General features: G+C 41.8%; 1 protein-coding gene and 1 long non-coding RNA gene across 3 annotated transcripts in view; both read right to left on the bottom strand.

The window, feature by feature from the left end:
* LOC132537525 (uncharacterized) overlaps nucleotides 1-12,417 on the bottom strand; it is a 177,339-nt gene that overhangs the window by 30,128 nt on the left and 134,794 nt on the right. The window lies entirely within an intron of this gene.
* Nucleotides 1-12,417, bottom strand: part of HERC6 (HECT and RLD domain containing E3 ubiquitin protein ligase family member 6) — a 43,427-nt gene that overhangs the window by 30,128 nt on the left and 882 nt on the right. The window contains exons 2-7 of one of the 2 annotated variants that reach the window (XM_060187803.1): nucleotides 10,685-10,844; nucleotides 9,229-9,305; nucleotides 7,929-8,156; nucleotides 4,153-4,247; nucleotides 1,168-1,295; nucleotides 591-715 (exon numbers count right to left, since the gene is read on the bottom strand). In XM_060187803.1, the coding sequence (XP_060043786.1) occupies nucleotides 591-715; nucleotides 1,168-1,295; nucleotides 4,153-4,247; nucleotides 7,929-8,156; nucleotides 9,229-9,305; nucleotides 10,685-10,844 (813 nt within the window). Of the gene's footprint in view, nucleotides 1-590; nucleotides 716-1,167; nucleotides 1,296-4,152; nucleotides 4,248-7,928; nucleotides 8,157-9,218; nucleotides 9,306-10,684; nucleotides 10,845-12,417 lie in introns of those variants that run through there. The other variant, XM_060187804.1, reaches the window with a different exon arrangement.

Raw genomic sequence — 12,417 nt, 5'->3', positions numbered from 1 at the left:
CACACGTGACTACTTTGCACATGAACTTGGGTGCAGGGAAAAACGTTCTGATGGGTGAAACAGTACTACAGGCATGTCTTTCTCTCTCCCTCCCTATCGCCCCTTCCTTCTCAATTGTTCTCTGTCTCAAAAAAAAAAAAAGAAAAGAAAAGAAAAGAAAGGGGGGGTGGTGGAGTTGTCATGCAGACATATAGCTCCAATGATAAGTCTAGTAGTAATATAAAAATATAAGTGATCTTCTATATAGATTTTAACAAAAAAAGCACAGAAAGATGAATTTTTCAGATTATACATCATAATCACTTAGTTTAAGTGTAATTTCTTATGCGCTCACATTGCAAATCTAGGCCACTGTGCTCTGTAAGAGGTTTGACGAAATATATAAAAGTGTATTGTTTTAAGGCTTAAGTAACCACAGAGGATCTTTATCTTTAGTAATGACTGACTGCCAAACTTTCCAGGAATCACTGCACAATAAAAATGTTTAATGTGCAAATTCAAAACAAAAGGGCCAGACGCTAGAGAGTAGCTTTATGTTCATGGCATCAGTGAATGGAAGGAACACTGTGAGTCAGTGGAACCCCTCCTACCATCTGAGGGAATCAGGTAGCTCATGTTCAAGTTCTCCGGTTGAGTCGATTTGCTTGCAGGACCTGGTCCACGGCCAAAAGACACCACCTGACCCGTGGTGTAGACATACACAAGTGTGTGGTAGCTTCCGGGGAGAAGAGAATACATTGTAATGAAGACTGGAGACTCAGGCTTTTTTTTTTTTTTTTTAAAAAAAAGACACCTCTCAAGACGAAACAACCAGTTTACTTCATACTTCAGTATGTGGATAGAGACAGACAGAAATCAAGAGTGAGGGAGGAGATAGAGAGGGAGAAAGAAAGACCTGTAGCCCTACTTCATTACTCATAAAGCTTTCCCCCCCCTGCAGGTGGGGACCGAGGGCTTGAATCCAGGTCCTTGTGTACTGTAATGTGTGCGCTCAACCAGGTGCATCACCGCCAGGCCCAGCAGATATTTTTTTAAATCAGAAAAATTATATTTAAAAGAAACCAATTTCCAGAAAGGAGGAAGAGTTAGCAGAAGAGCAGAGACATATTTGGGGTTGAAGAAAAACCTGGTGCTAAGATGGGTGAGTGAAGCCGCAGTGCCTGTTACCTCCCACAGTCCACTTGAGACGCCAGCCCATGGATGCCTTCCAGGAGCTGGGGGCCTGTCCTCTTGTCAGTGGTGCTACGTCCCAGCTGTCCGTAGCTGTTGTCTCCAAATGTGAAGACTTTCCCATCCTGATTAAAAAGGAGGAATCTGATGAATGCTACTTTTATATGACAGAAAGACTTATTTTATTAATAAGAGAAAGAGGGAAGAACCAGAGCATCATTTTGGCACAGGTAACATTGGGCTTAAATTTGGGATGTCATGCTAGGGAGTCCAACACTTTATCCACTGCATCACCTCCTGGGTTGGTAAATTGCTTTTTTAAAAAAAGCTTTTAAATTAAATGTAAATTTAATTTAATCAATTTATTTTGGATAGAGAGGAATTGATAAGGGAGGGGAGGGGCCGGGTAGTGGTGCACCTGGTTGAATGCACACATCATAATACCCAAGGACACGGGTTCAAGCCCCTGGTCCCCACCTGCAAGGGGGAAGCTTCACAAATGGTGAAACAGTGCTGCAGATGTCTCTGTCTCTCTCCCTCTTAATCTCCCCCATCCCCTCTCAATTTCTCGCTGTCTCTATCCAAAATAAATAAATAAATAAATAAATATTTTTAAAAGGGAGGAGGAGGAGATGGAGGAGAGAGAAACCCACAGCACCACTTCACCTCTTGTGAAGATTCCCTTCTACAGGTGGGGACCAGGGGGCTTGAACCTGGGTTTTTATACACTGCAATGCATATGCTTAACCAGTTGCGCCACCATCCAACTCCAGCTAAATTAGTTTTAAAAAAGAGTAACGAAAGCTTAAAGATTGGGTCTCATGAAAGAGTTATATGAGAACATGATGTGAAAATGTAACTTCTAAATGTGAGGGATCTACACTTGTAGCAGGGAATGTATAGCTAGCATATTAAATGTGAAAAACCAGGAACATTCTCTTAAGACTAGAAATTTAAAAAGTTTGGGAGCTGGGCAGTGGAGTACCTGGTTAAGTGCTTACATTACCATGTGCATGGACCTGGTGCAAGCCCCGGCTTCCCACCAACAGGGGGTAAGCTTGACAAGCAGTGAAGCTGGTCTGCATGTATCTCTCTCTCTCTCTCTCTGTCTCCCCTCTCAATTTCTCTCTGTCCTATAAAGTATAATAGAAAAAAAAGAAGCCTGTGGGATAAATGCATAGAAAAATCAACTGGGGAGGATGGGTGGTGGTGGTGTATCCAGTAAGAGTGCACATGTTACAGTACAAGGAGCCTGGTTCAAACCCTGAGTCTCCACCTATAAGTGGAGAAGCAGTGCTGCAGGTGTCTCTTTTCTCTCTCTCCCGCTTTATCTCCCACTACCCTCTCAATTTCTCTGTCTCTATCCAAATTAGATTAACCAAATCTTTTTAAAGAAAGATAAATAAAAAAATAAAATAAGATAAAAAAGAAAGATAAATCAACTGGTCCAGGAGTAATACTAATATTTAAGTATAAGGGTAGGTTTTGTATTTGAGTGTTTCTACAAACAACAACAAAAGTCCGTTCTGAAAAGATGATTCTTGATTCAAACAGTTTCAACCATCTCCTGTCAATGAAGAATAACTTAAGTTAAGCAGACAGCTAATAGGGTGAGGTCATAGAATTTTGGCAGTGTTTTTTTTTTTTGTGTGTATAATCCTATAGTCTTGAAACCTATTATTATTATTAGTGATTTAATATTGATCTACAAATTTGTGATATAACAGATATAACTGTAACCTGTTATTAATCACAAAAATTATTTTTCACTAGTTCATTGTTAATACACATTCTAACTACACAAATAATTCCTCAAATCTATCACTACGGTGATGAGGAGAATTATTCTGACTTGGGAGCTACTCTCTGTCCTAATCCAGCTTTCCAGTCCTATTGTCAGCTCTGATACCATCTTCCCAGACAATACTTTTAGTCCACCTGCATGTAGCTATCAGGCTCAGGCAAAAATTACTAAAGTCATGAGCCCCTTGGAACACACCTAAAATAGACTTTCTAGCTTCTTCCCACATGGAGATTCCTAGTTTCATTTGCTCTATTCTTACCTTTAAGTTCCTGTTTATTGAACAATTTGTCCTGCTCTATATCTTACTGCCTTTCAGCTACCAAGTTGCAGATGCTACTATGATGCCATCTTGACTTGCCTGGGCAGACGACCTCACCAGTGTGTCCTGGAACCCCATCTCCCCAGAGCCCTACCCCACTAAGAAAAGGTAGAAACAGGCTAGGATATGGGTCGACTGGCCAACATCCATGTCCAGCAAAGAAGCAATTACAGAAGCTAGACCTTCCACCTTCCGCATCCTATAAAGATTTTTGGTTCATCCTCCCAGAGGGATAAAAAACAGAGAAGCTTCCAATGGAGGGGATGAGATACGGAACTCTGGTGGTGGGAATTCTATGGAATTTAACCCCTGCTATCTTACACTATTGTTAATCAATATTAAATAACTAATAAAATCTTAAAAAAAAAAGAATGCACTGCCTGACCAAGTAAAGAGCGGGCAGCAAACATCAGTATGTCCAGTGACAATTGTGCCAAAGAAGAAATAAGAGCAAGTACATTCAAATACAGAAAGGGGGCTATTGAAAACTGTAAAACCTTGCTACTTTTATACTAATATTCATCTGTGAGACTGCACTGGGAATAAGTAAGTGCTACAAGGATTAGTTCCTCTACTCACCAAAGTAAGTAGGTACCCACAAATATTTTTGAAAGTTGACAATGAAATCAGCTCTTGTGATTCTGAAACACTCATAACTGACACTGAGACAATAATGTCTCTTTGGCTAGTTGTACATTTCACAGAGATGTTGAGCTGTTGACACGCTTCTTGCTGGCAGTACTAATCGGGTCCCTTGAACTAATATTTCTCTAAGAGTAAAAAAAAAAAAAAAGAAAAAGAAAAAGAAAAGAAGCAAAAAACAACAAACCATAAACAGGGCCAGGGCCCGGTTGATTACCTGAGTCAGCACTGCAGTGTGTTTATGACCGCAGCTGATATAAGTCACAGCTAGAGTCTTCAGAGCACCAACCGCAAGAGGCTTGTAGGTTTGCTCTGTTGAATGGAAGTAGAAACTTTGGAGCATGAGAAACAACCTCAGATTTCATGAGTTTTTGCATTTTCATCCTTTTTTTTTTGGTCTTCATTATTCCACAATTCACTGACAGCTTTATTTTATTTTTTATATAGAGAAAATGAAATATAGCACTGCACCAAAGCTTCCTGTAGTGGGGGCTGGGCTGGCACCTGGCTTGTGTTCATGGCTGTGTGTAAACTGTCCAAGAAAGCTATTTTGCTGGTGCTGACAGATATAACTTTAAAAAGTGAACAGTTGGGGCAGGTGGTGGTGCACCTGGTTGGGTATACACATTACCATGTGGAAGGATCCAGGTTCAAGCTCCTATTCCCACCTATGGGAGAGAATCTTTACAAGTAGTGAAGTAGTGTTGCAGGTGTCTCTTTTTCTTTTCCCCTCTCTCTACCCCTTCCCTCTTAGCTTCTCTGTCTCTACCATCCAGCAAAGGAATAAATTAAAACAACATAAGCATGTATTAAATCATTATATTGCTTATTTTATTATTATTATATTGCCTCCAGGGTTATTGCTGGTACTCCGTGGTAACACTATGAATCCACTGCTCCTGGTGGCCATTTTTTTTCCATTTGATTGTATATTGAGAAATTGAGAGAGAAGGAACATACAGAGAGGAAGAAAGATAAGACACCTGCAGACCTGCTTTGCCTCTTGTGCCTGCAGGTGGGAGTAGGGAACTTGAACCTGGATCCTTGCATAGATTCTTGTGCTTAGTACTATGTGCGCTTAACCCAGTGAGCCACCACCTGCCCCACATTATATATATATATATATATATATATATATATATATGATCAGAAACTTAAAACAAAGAAACCTTGCTTTGCAAAAAAAGAGGGAGAGGGAGAGAGAGAAAGAGAAAGAGAGAGAGAGAGAGAGAGAGTCTGAGGAGCCAGGAAGCCCATTAGCACTTATTTCTGGAAACTGTTTCACCTTCTGAAATGCCCAAAGTGACTGATTGCTTTGCAGAGCAAGGTGTGAAGACCCTTTTCCTGGAAAGTCTTGCTATCACCTTGTGTTCATTTTTGTCCTGTACTACAAGCTCTGCAAAGATGTAGCAACAACTGAGAAAATAAATATGCTTCTTCTTGATGTTGGCAGAATCCACTGAGACTAGATATGAAATCTCAGCATGGTATTGTCATGTATGAAGCACTAATCTTACATTCACAAAGTTAAAGCATTGAGCAGACGCCAGGGATGGAAAGGGACACTTCCCAGTGAATCTCATTTCACAGATGGCTGGAAGAGCTGATGGCAGGCTACTAAACCGGGGATTCCCTGTCTTCTCCACATGTTGGAGATACCTGTGGGCTTGCTTATGCTGATAGCTGGCTGCCTGGTTCCTGGGCCAGACACTCTGAGTTAATGGGTGTGGGGTCTGCCCTGGGCATTGGGAGTTTTAAAAATATTTTTTCATTTTAAAAACTTTTTATTTACTTATTGTTGGATAGAGACAGAAATTGAGAGGAAAGGAATAGCTAAATAGGGAAAGAGGTAGAGAGTCCACTGCAGCCCTGTTTCATGACTCATGAAACTTTCCCTCTGCAGGTAGGTGCCAGGGGCTTGAACCCAAGTCCTTGTGCACTGTAATATGTGTGCTTAACTAAGTGCATCACTGCCTGACCCTTTTATTATTATTTTTAATTTAATTTTTAAAAATTGTTTTAAATTTTTATTAAAGGATTAATGGTTTATAGTAAACAGTAAATACAGTTGTTGGTACATGTGTAAAATTTCTCAGTTTTCTGCAAAACACGCTGAACCCCACCACCCCACACCCTGTCTAGGTCCTCCTCTACCATCATGCACCAGAAGGTGTAAACCCTTTCCCTTCCCCCGAGTCCTTTACTTTGATGCAATACACCAAACCCAGTCCAAGTTCTGCTTTGTGTTTCGCTTTCTGTTCTTTTTTCTCAACTTCTATCTACAAGTGGTATCATCCCATTATTATTATTATTATTATTATTAGTATTAGTATTAGTATTAGTATTAGTATTAGTATTTTTCATAGGAGAGATATCAGAGCACTGCTCTGGTATGTGGTAACACCAGGGATTGAACCCAGGACCCCTGACGCATTAAGTATGGAAGTCCTGTGCTCTAAAGTGGGTTATCTCCCCAGACTGCACTGGGAATTTTTTTAAAATTTTCAATTTAGTTTCTTTTGTTGCCCTTGTTGTTTTATTGTTGTATTTATTGATGTCGTCGTTGTTGGATAGGACAGAGAGAAATGGAGAGAGATGGGGCAGACAGAGAGGGGGAAAGAGACAGACACCTGCAGACTTGCTTCACCGCTTGTGAAGCGACTCCCAGAGAGCTGGGGGTTTGAACCAGGATCTTTACACTGGCCCTTGCGCTTTGCGCCATGTGCGCTTAACCCGCTGCACTACCGCTGACTCCCCTAGGGAATTTTTGATGTTCTTATGGTAGATACAATAATGCCCTCCCCAAGATATCCAGACCCTTTTCCTGGAATCTGGAAATATATTAGGCTACATGCCTGAGAGGAGTTAAAGAAGCAGTTGGAATGACACCTGCCAGCAATTTGACCTTAAAATAAGGAAGGCTCCTTGGTTTATCCAGGTGGGCCTGTTTTGGAATCAGAGGAGTTCTTTAGCTGGGGGACACAGAGGCAGAAGAGTCCACGTCAGAGGCAGGTGGCTCTAGAAGAACTTAGCCAGCCATCACTGACTTCCAGGAGGAAATGACAATGTGAGTAGAGGTAGCCAAGGGAGGGCCCCACCTTCTCCCCTATTTCTCCTCTGCAGCCTTGAACCCTGTGTCAAACTTCTGACCCCTAGAATGCAAACTGGTATAGTCCCTTTGGAAGACTGTATGGAGAGTCCTTAAACAGATGAAAATGAAATTATCTTCTGATCCAGCAGTACCACTCTTAGGCATTTATCAACAGTTATTTGAAGGGATACATGCACCCCTGTGTTCATAGCTGCATTATTCACAATAGCCAAATGGTAGAAGCTCCCTAAATGCCCATTAACAGATGACTGGCTAAAGAAGCTGTGAGATACACAGTCCATGGAATATTCTTCTGCGATAAAAAAGATGATAGTGTATCCTCTGGGATACAATGGATGGAACTGAAGGTAATGATGCTTTTAGGGAAATAAATGGAGATGAAAGACAACTACCAGATGGTTTTGCTCATATGTGGAATCCAGAAAAATGATACACTTGCACTTGAAAAACAAAAAAATAATAATAGTATCAAGGAAACTGTTTTAAGACTTGTGAGAACTGTGGTGGTTATCTCTGGGAGGTGGGAGGATGGGGATATGGAACTTTGGTGGTGGGTATAGGGTGAAACTATACACTCTAATTTTACAATCTTATAACTCACTATTAATCACAAGTAGAATATGGAGAAAAAAATAAAAGATATTAACTTTAAAAAGCTTCTGAACCCCCCCTCCCAGAAGAGAAAGAGATTGGATTTGTGTTCTTCTAAGTTCATGGTAAGTTGTGGCAGCTGCCATTAATATTAGTATGCCCCCACCCTGTCCAGGGGACACTAGTGTGTCACAAAGTTTGAGAGACACATTGCTAAGCTTTAAAAGTGTTCTTGGCAGAGCTGGTTCCCCAAGTGCAAAGAAAGAACAAAGAAGACCGAACACTGTTACCTGGAACTTTCTCTCCACTGAGTGCCAGCTGCCCGGCATTGTTACTTCCCCAGCCAAACGAAGTCCCAGAGAGAGACAGGATGAAGCTGTGGGTCCCTCCAGCAGCCACTTGGGCCACGGGAATGCCCTGCAGAGACATGACCTTCTGCGGGCTGGAATGCTGGCTGAACTTCTGGCCCAGGCCCAGCTGTCCATGGCTGTTGCTTCCCCATGAAAACACTTGACTGTCTGCACAAACAAAGAGGGGTGGGGGTGTTCACAGACATACACAACAGTGGGACAACAAACTCATACAGAAAGTGAGTGCCTCCCCAGGGCTGGGGAGACAGCACAATAGTTTCTGCAAAGGACTCTCAGTGTGTCAGGGTGACTGAGTGGTCTAAGGCACCAGACTCAAATCAGTCCTTCTCAGACATGAGGTTCTGAGGACCCAGGTTCAGTCCCTAGCACTACCATAAGCCAAAGTTCAGCAGTGCTCTGATCTCTTTCTGTATTTCTCTTATTAAATAAGTAAATAAGATAAAATTCTAAAAGAAAGTAACTTCTTTTTCATTTTTTTTTACTGTATTTATTAGATAGAGATAGTCAGAAATCAAGAGGGAAGGAGGAGATAGACAGGGAGAGAGATAAGAGAGACACCTGCAGCCCTGCTTCACCATTTGCAAAGCTTCCCCCTGTAGGTGGGGACCAGGGGCTTGAAATGGGGTCCTTGTACACTGTAACATGTGCGCTCAACCAGGTGCGCCACCACCCAGCCCCAAAGTAACTTCTTAATTCTAAAACTCTTGAAAGTCTAAGACAGGTCAAGGTCATGTACAAAAATACTTCAAAGAGCACCGTAATATTTGAGTGTATGGCATATGAATTATTGAACAGATAATTATTGAACCAAATTAACAGAATTATTGAACCAAAAGCATTATGCTCATTATTATTGTCTCACAAAAAAAATGCTGCATTTGACCAAAGTTGGGTGATTTACTTAGTTAATTGCTCAAGAGAAAGAAAGATTCAGATTGCTATTCCACTATCCGTGAAGTTCACGCCACCCCCCCACCCTGTACTGTTTATGGTGCTGAGGTAAAAGCAAAGTGGAAGTTGTATGTCAATATTCCTAAACAGGAGAAGATTGAGACTCTATCTTTTTATGTGTGTTTTCTGAATCTGTAAGTCAATTTGTGTTCTTCACCCTAAATAGAAACTTTTTCTGCATTAAAACAAACCTCAACACACTAAAAATCAGCAGATACTTTTATTCAAGAGTTTACATCCGAATGACTCTTAGGAGACCCTTTCTTACCTTCTGACAATGCCAGGGAGTGGTATTGGCCACAGGAAACCTGTATTATTTTTACAGCACTGTGGAATTTTATCTTCCTATGGCAAAAAAAAAAAAAAGATTCAAAATCTGTTAATGTTCCTTTAGAGCAGATCACCAAAGAGTCGACAGACATTTAAAAACTATTCCAGAGAGGGGCCAGGTGATGGTGGACATGGCTGAGTGCATACTTTATAGTGCACAAGGACCCGGGTTCAAGTCCCTGATTCTCACCTGCAGGGGGAAATCATGAGCGGTGAAGCAATGCTACTCTCTCTTTCTCTCTCAATGTCTATCCAAATCTCTCTCTTTCTCTCTCTCTCTCACACACACTATACACATATTACAATATATATTCATTAATATATATATGTATATATTTCAGAGAACACATTTGTCAGGGAAAACAGTTTTATTTTTTTGTGTTTCTGTAGTGACTTTACCCCAAAGCCCTCAAACCATTTTTAATGCAACAGTCACTTGTTTCAAGGCACAGGGTAGATTCCAAAATAGTGTCTCCTGCAAACATGATTTTCACTGGACATTCTGTACAGATGATGTAAAGTGCTGGTGTTTTTATATTTATTGACCTAAAAGAAATTTCTTTATTTGCAAAAAGCACAGGGCTACTGAATTTATGGAATCTATAATACCTCAATTAAGCCTTCTTAGATAAAGAAACCACAAGGTTGAATTCTCTTAAATTGCTATTGAACATAATTACTAACAGTTTTGTATAATTTAACCTAACAAACTCAAAGAAGTCGAACAAACATCAAGTTCAAGAACTAGATTCAAACTCCGGTCTACTTATTTTAAACTCAGTGCTTACCTCCACAAGTCACAGGGATCTCTCACACAAGTGGATAACCAGAGAGGGTAACAAAAGATAATTTTCAACTGTTTATAAAAATGCACTTTAAGGGGGGGGGCAGACAGTGGTGCACATGCTTGAGCACACATGTTACCATCCACAGAACTTGGGTTCAAATCCCCAGTCCCTACAGACTCTGGGGGAGGCTTCACAAGTGGTGAAGTTGTGCTGCATGTGTTCCTCTTTCCTCTCTCCCTCTCTACTTCCCTTTCCCTCTAAAGTCCTCTCTGTTCTATCAAATAAGAGATAGGGGAAAGAAGGAAACAAGGCCTCTGCTATTATGCTCTGGTGATAATCCAACTCTGGGGCCCAGGTCAGTGCTCGCAGTCATTTGCAGTAAGTGAGATTGAGATGGAAGGGCTTGCTCTCTCCCAGCCTTCTCTGCCTGTGCCACCCTTAGAGACTGGCTGGTGTCTTGGGGGACTTTCTCTCTGCCTTTGCTGCCAGTGGTGGCAGGAATGGCTCAACTTGACTGGCTGGGCTATTGCCACCTTTGAACCCGTGCACTTTAGTCCTAGCAGTCCAAACACACTGAGGGTTTCAGGAATGATGGGGACAACTTACAGAGGTGTGTGAATGACTTCCGGAGTGTCCCCAGTCCCCAGCTGCCCCTGGGAACCTGCACCCCACGCGAAGACTCTGCCTTTGTGACACACAGCCAGGGAGTGTTCCTTCCCGCAGCTCACAAGCTCAAAATGCAGCGTTTCAAATGCATGGATTGGCTCTTGGGGGAGGGGGGACAAAAGCAAGAGGAGACAGTAACCCCAACAAGATCAATTAATTAATTTTTTTGGTTAACAATTAATTTAATGGTTTAAGGTTGTTTAGATTTCTTGTTTCTTCCAATGGGTATTTATTTTTAATATTTATTTATTTATTTACTCCCTTTTGTTGCCCTTGTTGTTTTATTGTTGTAGTTATTATTGTTGTTGTTATTGATGTCATCATTGTTGGATAGGACAGAGAGAAATGGAGAGAGGAGGGGAAGACAGAGAAGGGGAGAAAAAGATAAACACCTGCAGATCTGCTTCACCACCTGTGAAGTGATTCCCTTGCAGGTGGGGAGCCGGGGCCTCAAACCGGGATCCTTACTCTGGTCTTTGCGCTTTGCGCCATGTGTGCTTAACCCACTGTGCTACTGCCTGACTCCGTTATTTATTTATTTTAAAGATTCATAATGAAAAGAAAAAAGAGAGAGAGAGAACCCTAGAGCATCACTCTGGCATACCAATACCAGAGACTGAGTATTGAACCTCATACTGGCAAGTCTGGTGCTTTAGCCGCTGTCCCAACCTCCTAGGTGGTTTTAATACATTTTTAAATTAAAGTGAAAGGTGAGAAGGGAATAAGCTTCAAGTGTATTACCCTGTTTCTGTGGGACTAGAGCTCCCATTTGAACAGGGTGATGGGACTAACTCAGTGGTAGAGTGCAAGAGTTGCATGCCTTAAGGCTGCTGGTTCAGTCCCCAGTGCCACATTTGCTGGAGAGATGCTTTGGCTTCTCTCTCTTGTGAAACTATGCCACCTGACATGAAGATATGCTTTACCGGGTATGCCACTGTCTGGCTCTGCCAACAAAGGGTGAGAAAGAGAAGCCAGAGAACACTCTGAAACGTGCAGGGATGGGGCTCAAACTGGGAACCTCAGATGCAAGTGCAGCAAATAGCTTCTATGTCACCAGGCAGTGGTGCACCTGGTAGAGTGCATACATTATTGTGGGTAAGGACCTAGGTTCAAGTCCCTAGTCCCTCCTTGTGTGTGTGTGGGGGGAGGCGAGGGGGCTTCATAAATGGTGAAGCAGTGTTGCAAGTGTCTCTCTTCCTCACTTGCTCGCCATCTCCTCCTTCTCTCTCAATTTCTGTTTCTATTTTTAAAAAATCCTGTTAAGAGATTTGGAGTTAAAAACATCATTATCAGCAAAGGAAATGATAAAAAAAATCATTAAAAAAGGATTTATTTATGAGCTGGGGAAACAACATAACAGTTATGCAGAGAAACTTCATGTCTGAGGCTCCAAGGTCCCTGATTCAATCCTCTGCACCACCAGAAGGCAAAGCTGAGTAGTGATCTGGTAAAAATAATTACTGACTTGAATATTAAATCTGTTTTAAAAGCTTTATTTAAGATCTTCGGGTGTTGGGAAGATAAAGGATTACTACAGTAACTTAAAGAAGAAAAGCGCCCTAGGGCACTTCAGAGAGTTACAGGTTTCCCACCTGAAAGGTGCCCTACTGTGCCCCCTGAAGCCTGCTGGGGAAGGCGCCTACCGGAACTGGGGTTAGGAGGGGGGCGGCGCC

The sequence above is a fragment of the Erinaceus europaeus genome, chromosome 3, assembly GCF_950295315.1.
Source record: "Erinaceus europaeus chromosome 3, mEriEur2.1, whole genome shotgun sequence".
Taxonomy (NCBI): domain Eukaryota; kingdom Metazoa; phylum Chordata; class Mammalia; order Eulipotyphla; family Erinaceidae; genus Erinaceus; species Erinaceus europaeus.
The sequence above is the reverse complement of the archived record's forward strand: the minus strand, read 5'-3'. Positions and strand labels throughout refer to the sequence as shown.